Genomic DNA, 8,594 nt, shown 5'->3' on the forward strand with positions numbered 1-8,594 from the left:
ATTTAAAATCAAATCTGATATTGTTTTACCTTTTATTTGGTGTGTGGAAGGTGTGTGGAAGAGGGGGTAGTCTTATACGGGGAGTATATAACAAACTCTGTATTTTGAGTGGAAATGTTAGGGGGTCGTCTTATACGCCGGCAAATACGGTAAGTTAGAATTTCTTTTTATTAAATGAGTACCCAGTTTTTAAGTTAGAAATTTTTTGTTTGTTTGTTTTCCCTTTTATTCTCCTGTTTTAAACTTTAATGGTATTTTCTTTCCTGAGATATAATTGAGATGAAGCAATACTTCTGTGCAGAAAGATTAATGGGGGTTTTATATATATATTTGGAAGACTCTGAAACCTAATTAGCATTCACCACTATAATTCTTTCAGACTTCTTTGAGAGATGTGTATTAGCGAAAATAAGTCTCAAGTTTGACCAAGAAGCTATTTCTTCCTGATGGGGGGAAGAGCTGCTTTGTAATTTTCTAAAATAAATGTGTTCTTGAGAGAATCAGGTATTCGTTACTTATAAAATGTTGGGTGTATACCTAGTTGCATCGCAGAAAAACTACTGTGTGTGGGGTTGGAGGGGAAGCCCATAATTAATGACTGTATGAGTCATGTAGTCATTAGCCATATGGGAATAGTCATATAGTTATATGTGGGATTATGTGGGATTATAGACTGGCACTATTCTCAAGTTGTATTTTGCAGTTCAAGACTGTTATAAAACAAAATTATGGAAATATGTCAAAATAATCATTAACGTTTTAAAAATTAGCCACACAAAAATATTTATATTTTATTTTAGCAAAGATTAAATGGAATTTTGAGAGGGGGAAAAAAATAACAACGTTTTTATTCTCTCATGTATTCATCTAAATACATCCCTTTCATCTTTCTAGGCTTTGCTAGAGGTGGTTAACGACCTCTTTGAGGAACAGACTGACCTGGAGAAAATTGTCAAGAAAATAATGCACCGGGCCCAAACTCTGCTGAAATGCGAGCGCTGTTCTGTTTTACTTCTGGAGGACATCGAGTCACCAGTAAGCCATCTATTTTCTGTCATGTAGAATTGGAGACTGCGGGAATGCAATAAAGTTTAGTTTATTTGTAAGTAAGTGTGTGAAATTGGGACTGGAACCACCCTTCTCATAACTCTTCTAATTATGGGGTGCCTTTTTATACAATTAAAGTCTTTTATTTTTTACATGCGTTTTCAGTCTTGTGTTGTTGTCACCTTAGAAACACAGACTGTTACGCTGATAGGGACCTTAGTGACATGTCTATCACAGTCCCATGTGTTTACAGATGAGGGAACGAAGGGATGAATGGTTGGCCTAATCTCACAGAGCTAAATAGAAGACAAGCTCAGGTGCTGGTCTGGCTTCACATTCGCCCAGCAAGGCCCTGAGTACTGATGGGCATGGATTGCAGTCCAGACAATGCTCCAAAGTCCTTTTACTGGGAGGCGGGAGCAAACTAACACTGGAGAAGCGGTGCCCTTGGCTCTTGGAGCCCACACAGTTGGGACTGAGCTGAGAGGGGTGACCAGCCTCAGGTGGCCTGGGTGGTGCAGCAGAGGTTTGTCTTGGTGCTTCTGGCCTGGGAAAAAGGCTCTTTGCCTGCTGCCTTGGACCTCTGGACACTTGCACAGAACGCCCAGTCAGATGGAGGAGGCTCATTTCTCCTTCACCGCAGGGGTTCCTGTTACTTCAAAGGCCAGCATCAAGCTAGGTCAAGGGCTAAGGCTGCCACACCTCAGCGTCTGGGGATAAAAGTGAACTATATGCACAAAGAGGAAACTAATCGCTCAGTTCCTTTTTAGAAGCTGTGGAGATATTTTGCCAAGGTTGCTGCTTGGACTTCAAAGATAATCAAAAAGCATGGCACCCAGACAAAAGAATCAAGTCACCTAATGAAAGGAATGTATTCTGGTGTTAGACTTCCGTGTACCATTCTCCAGTGCTACGAGAAAATGTAGCAATAGCTACAAAGTCCTCAGGGAAAGAAAATGTGACCCCACAGTTTTAAATCCAATCAATTTATATTCAATTATGTAAGCCACAGATAGACATTTTTAAATTACAAGAAAGAGTTTAGCAAATATAGTTCCAAGCTGTCCTTCCCGAAAAATATGAGAGATTGAAATCCAGCCAAGCAAGTGATGAAGACATAATAAATGAGACTAGTATTGAGTACTGAATGCATCTAGAACCAAGGTTAAAAATGACGGGTCATATACTTGTAGAAACAAATGTAAATTCAAGTTATAAACCACTACAATTGTCCTGGCTCCCCATGTCCCCCAAGTGCCAGAGGGGCAGCAGATGCCCACACATGCAGTGGGTTGCATTTCCGAAGAGGAATATTGTGCTTGGAGAATCCACCTCTTTTCCATTGAGTGGTATCAAGCCTGTTGTGTGGAGAGAGATGTTACCTCATCTCTCAAGTGTGTCCACTACAAACACAACCCTGTGAAAGGAACCAGATATAGAGAGATCGGGGCCTTGCAGTATAGGCACAACAGGAAGACTGTGCATTCAGGGCTCATGTGCCTCTCCCAACAGGTACCTTGGTTACATGGAGTATTTTTATTTCAATGTGATACATTTATCAATCTCCCTTTTTGATTTGTGCTTTATGGTTGTTGTCCAGTTTTTTGTTTTGTTTTTATTTAATTTTTTAAAAAACAGCTTTACTTCCGTGTTAGAATGATTTCTCTTATATTTTCCTCAACCCATCTGGTATTTATGGTCTTCTTCATGCATGTAGAATTTATTTTTTGTATAGTGTAAAGCTGGGTATATATATATATATATATATATACACACACATATATATATATATAGTCTCAGAACTGTTTTACCCCACTTTGTAATGCCACTTTTATATTACATCAAGTTCCCATATATACCTGAGTCTGTTTTTGAGCTCTCTATTTTGTCCCACTGGTCTATGGGTTTTTTTCTGCACCAGTATCACAATGTCTAAATTTCTATAATTTTAGAATACTCTTGGTATCTGATAGGGCAAGTCCTCAATGTTGTTCTCCTTTAAAATTGGCTTGCCAATTTTTGACTTGTTGCTCTTCCACAGATTCGAAGAAGCAGCTTATCATTTTCCTTGAAGAACTGTGAGATTTTGATTGAAATTTCTTTAATTCATAGATCAATTTGGGGGATTTCAGCAAGTAATAGAATATACAAGGGAAAAGGACTTAACAAGATTTGTATCTTGTGTAACAAGAAGTCTGCAGGAGGCGGTCCTGGGGATTGTGCAGCAGCCAGATGATATAATCAAGAACCCAGGCTCTGTCATTTCCCTGTTTGTCTCAGTGGTCCGCCTTCGCCAGCTGGCTCTTACTCTCACCATCCAGGAGGCTGGCACAGCTCCAGCCACCATGTCATCAGATAACTATGTATCAGGAGAAGAAGAGAAACTTCTTTTCACACGTCTTTCTTTTAATCAGGGAGGAAAGTGGTTTCCAAAAGAGGCTTTTCCCATTGACTTTCCATGACCCATTAGTCAAGAACAAAATGATGTTGTTCAAATCATTTATAGTCTTAATAGTGTTGTTTCTCATCTGTCATTCTCTGATCGAGGTTTGTTCAAATCATCAGCCTGAGATTTGTCTATGTCATCTTGACCAGTTCTGTAGGTTGTTGATTTAGTTATCTATGTTAATATTAATGTGCATGTGTTTTTAAATTTGGGATTACAGTTTATTTTTATGGGAAACTGTTTTTGTGCCATTGCTTTCTTTCATTCTTTCCTGCACTCTTCCCTCCCTGTCTAGTAGTTGGCACAGTTCCGTGGCCCCTAGTCCAGAACCAGGTCTACTATGGGTGGCTTGGGTCTCCTGCTATGTGATAATATTACACTCAACCAGAGGCAGTTTGGTTCAGTTTCTGGAGGTAAAGCTGAATCATCTGTCTCCAAGGCACACTTTCAGACCCCAGACTCCAGTAGGAGCTGACATTCCAACCATTGCTGCCTGACTTTTTTCAGACTTGGAACACAGCAGGCCTGTCTCCAGGCTTGAGTCTGAGAGATCTTTATTTCCCCCTCCTCTCTGGTCCCTCCTTTCCCATCGCTTTTCTCTTCCCTTTAACTTCTAGATAGATGTCTTTTTTGGTTTTCTCTTTCTGTATTTTATCAATCTTTGTTTTTGGAAGAGAACAGATGTACCCAAGCATGAATTTATAGCACCATCTCTACTGGCATTACATACACTACATTTTACAATCGGAAAAAAAGTATCATTTCAGGGGAAAAAATACGCCCAAACTTTCTTCCTCAAAAAATAACTTGTGCTTTTCTCTATTTCATTAGAATCATTCCTGGAGACAAGAACTTCAAATTACTTTTTTTGTGATTTTAATATTTTAAAAAGCTGGTTATTGCAGATGTATGATATTTTATGACCTGTCTACATTTGAGGGGGAAGGGGGGGGAATAATTTAAATTTAGTGGTAGAACTAAATTTCACACTCTTAACTCAGTGTCTGGAGACTGCATTTATAATTGTTAAACTGGCCAGTCAGGTGTAAACTGATCAGTTTACTCAGTGAATACCAAAAATAGAAATGAGAAATGCCTTTCCAAACCCTCTCTCCTGCCAAAATTAATATTTTACCCTCTTTTGCTTCTCGTAAGAGTTTTAATCAATCAGTTTCAAGTGATTTTGTCAATGGTATTTTCCACTAGACTGAAAAAAATGAAAGGATTGTTCCATCGCTAGCTGCTGTCAACATTAGGTACTATATTAGTCCTTTGAACTGAATATTCCCTGCTAATATGCCATTCCATGAACCTGTCTAAGCAATTTCTATTGCTTCTCTTCATTCCATTCTAGCTTATGTATTTACTATCATGTCTATTTCTTTCCATGCTTAGTCAAGGAGAGCAAATGTAGCTATTTTAATCTTATGTCCTCCAGCACTGTCTCAGCACCACTATTTACAAGTGTTCTTTCATGGATCATCCTGATGGCAGGCAGCTGTGTCGTTGTCCAGAACTCCATGAAATACTTTATAGCTGAGCTTATAAATATGAAGCTAGTTCCTGGAGTTCATTTTCTAAATCATGAAACACAAACTACACTTGTTTTCCAACATGTTCCTTAACTTCTTGGTTCATATGAAATACACATACAGTTAAGTCACTAAACTAGATGAGCTCCCTGAATCCAACTCCCCAGAGAAAGAAATGGGGTGATCACCATTGTGCTGGAACAGCCTTCAATTCAATCCTCTCTGTCCTAAATGGATAGTAAAAATTGCTCCAGGCTTTCCTTGCTAATTTCCTTTCTTTCCATTTTCTCATCTGTCTTTTGTTAATTTTTCTTCTCCCTCTAAGGTAGCTAACATAAACTCTGTTTGATTTTGTTCCACATGTTTTTTCCTAGAGTGCAAAATGGAAGGTATCTAAAAATTCTGATGATTATCTGATGAATGTATACATATGTATATACTCATCATTAATAATTAACATATCAGGTCATATGTTTGTATACATTAATTGACTTTATTAATAGTTATGTCACTAAATTAACTCAACTCACATCCTTAATAATTTATGTTAAATGATAAATATATGATACATGATTAATGATGTGAGTTGAGTGTGAGACCAATAAATGACATACCATTTATTTAAGTTAAATATATGTATATGTATACATGTTACACATGTGTTAAATCTATGCATGTGTACTTAAATATATACATATATTTAACATATTTAAATCATATATAACATATCCTATATAATAAAGAGCTAATTAGACCAGATGGTGGAATGACCTTCCGGAACGACCTTCTGGAATGACCAGTGGGTGGGGGGTGGGGACGCAGGGCCATGAGGCAGCCAGGGCCATGAGGGCCGAGGCAGCTGGGGCTGCAAAGGCCTACTCTTGCACAAATTTCATGCATCGAGCCTCTAGTAAAATATATAATAATCTATATATATAAAAGCCTAAGCAACCATTACAATGAAACAATCGGAACGACTGGAACTACCGGTTGACCAGTCACTATGATGCGCACTGACCACCACAGGGTAGATGCTCAACGCTGGAGCTGCCCCTGGTGGTCAGTGTGTTCTCACAGTGGGAGCACTGCTCAGCCAGAAGCTGGACTCACAGCTGGCAAGTGTACCTGCCCAACATTCATGGTCTGTCACCTGTGCTATCAACTTAACTTTTGGTTCTCTTCTCTCTCTTCAGCCTCATTTTATTCATTTCTTCTCTCCCCACTCCCAACCTCCCCATGGTTAGCTTATGCAGGTATTTGCTCTGTATCTTTTGCACATATAGTTCCAATGAAAGACAAAATGCACAAGGAGATTAAGGAAGTAATTTCATTCAGGTTATTGCAATGGGGAGAACATTCATTAATAAGGAACATCTCAAAGGAAAGGAAAGGAAATGGGTCTGGGGTTTTACAGAAGCATGTAGACAAGAAAGTTATCTGTATCATTTTTGTGCATCTTGGGGGAGTCATGAGGAAGGATGGAGACAGGTCTAGGGTAGGTGGTCCTTTGTGGTTAACCAATTCTGGAAGACAAAACAGTAGGAGGTTTTCTTTATCATCACTGGTTTTTGGAAGCACGGGACTGAAGTGAAGAGCAACTCTGTATTGACTATTGTCTGCAAACCCCGCCTCTTCGCATCTATTGTAAGTCTTTCTCTTTTTAGCTCAGTGTCCTTGAAAACTAATCTCTACATACTCTGCCACTTGGGCTTTCTTGTTCTCTAGCTTCCAGTTGAGTTTTAAAAATAAGAGGGATCAGCAGAAGATTCAAGGGCAGGAGGAGAGAGAGGTTGGATGTATTTATTCCCCTTGTTCTTTCTCTGCCAGTTGTAGAGATGGCTGGATTCTTGTAAGGCCCCTTCCCACAGCTCCAGCCCCTCCTTCCATGCCTCCTTCTCTCCCTCACACTCTGGTGTGTTCCCTTAGACCTAAGGCTGCTTTCCAAAGCTGCTAGCCCCTACTTTACAAAGTTGCCTATGCTTCTGTAACTAGCCCCTTTATTGAATTAGGTTCAGTTAACTCTATTGAGTGCTCTGTTTAATACCAAAATTCTGATTTTGGAAAAATTTTCTCACTTCTCAGCCTAGAGCCCTCCTGCTCACACTTCAGGACATAGTTCACACAAGCCTTCCTTCAACACCCTTCTCTGTGCACTTCTAGCACTTTTAATATATACCATGGTGAAATGTTACATTTGTGAATTGCTTCTCCTCTGTACTGTGTTGTGAGTTAGTACCTGGTACACTAAGCATTTGATAAATGTTAATTGAGTGAATAAATAATTTATCAAGAAGGATAGTAGTGGATGAGCAGTTAATCATTATTTTGCCCTTCTAGAGTAGTCCTCTTATGGAAAAACTAGAGGCCCGGTGCATGAAATTTGTGTAGGGAGGGTGTGTGCGTGTGTGTGTGTGTGTGTGTGTGTGTGCGTGTGTCCCTCAGCCTGACCTGCACCCTCTCCAATCTGGGAGCCTTCAGGGGATGTCCTACTGGGGGCTTAAGCCCGCTCCCAGTGGTTCTCTACTTTCTGCAGGGCCTGCCTGCTCCACACCGCAGTACTGCCAAGAAGGCTGTGCTGGGTGCTGCCTGTGGGCCACACTTGCCTGCTCCCCGGTTGCTGCAGTGATGACCAAGTGGGCTGTCCTGGGAGCTGCCTGTGGCTGCGCTTTTCTGCTCCCAGGTCCTGCCTCAACGGCCAAGCAGGCTGTCCTGAGAGCTCCCTCCTACCTGCTGTCAGTCTCCACAGAGGCGATGAGGTTAAATTGCATTCTCACTCCTGGTTGGCTGGTGAGCGTAGTGGAGGGACAGTCAATTTACATGTTTCTCTTTTATTATATAGGATGGGGGTTAAGAAAACCCTAATTAAAAAAGGGGGGATTACTTAGATCGTTTCTATTTTCTTTGTGGTGGTAGGAATATCTATTTCGGCATGACTTTTTTTTGTACTTTTAAATGTTTTTAAAAATGGAGAGGAAATCAGACCAACTAGTGCCTGATAAATATCAAATCAAAAAGACTTCTGTCCGTGGAGCTTTTCCAAAGAACAGGCAGAGATGCGTGGGAATATTTTGTTTACTTCGCTGTGGCATGTGCACTGCCTTCCTCAGGGTGTAGTAATCAGGGCTGATCAACAGCCAGTGGAGCTCGGAACCACTTTGTTCAGTTTAATTGACCTGTAGGCTGCCTCTGATATTTCTTTTATAAGATTCTCTTTTTACTTAGTGTGTATAAGTTTATGTTTATTTATTTAATCTATGTTCATTTAGTGCATCTATAATAAAATCAAAATTGGATTTAAAGAATAAATTTTTAAAAATTAATAAAACTAAGAACCACACAATTGGTCCAAGTCAACGAATAAAGGAGGAATTTTATTCTTTTTTTGGGGGGGAGGGGTCTGGCTTATTTTTTTTAAAAAAAATATATTTTTTAAATATATTTTATTGATTTTTCACAGAGAGGAAGGGAGAGAGATAGAGAGTTAGAAACATTGATGAAAGAGATACATCGATCAGCAGCCTCCTGCACATCTCCTACTGGGGATGTGCCCGCAACCCAGGTACATGCCC

The 8,594-nt window shown here is 39.8% G+C and overlaps 1 protein-coding gene across 1 annotated transcript in view; it reads left to right on the top strand.

Moving 5' to 3' along the window:
- The window catches only part of PDE11A (phosphodiesterase 11A), a 292,656-nt gene that overhangs the window by 109,776 nt on the left and 174,286 nt on the right, over window positions 1-8,594 (top strand). The window contains exon 4 of the mRNA XM_006760580.2: window positions 895-1,035. Within this exon, the coding sequence (XP_006760643.1) occupies window positions 895-1,035 (141 nt within the window). The remainder of the gene's footprint in view (window positions 1-894; window positions 1,036-8,594) is intronic.

The sequence above is a fragment of the Myotis davidii genome, unplaced genomic scaffold (assembly GCF_000327345.1).
Source record: "Myotis davidii unplaced genomic scaffold, ASM32734v1 scaffold370, whole genome shotgun sequence".
Lineage (NCBI taxonomy): Eukaryota > Metazoa > Chordata > Mammalia > Chiroptera > Vespertilionidae > Myotis > Myotis davidii.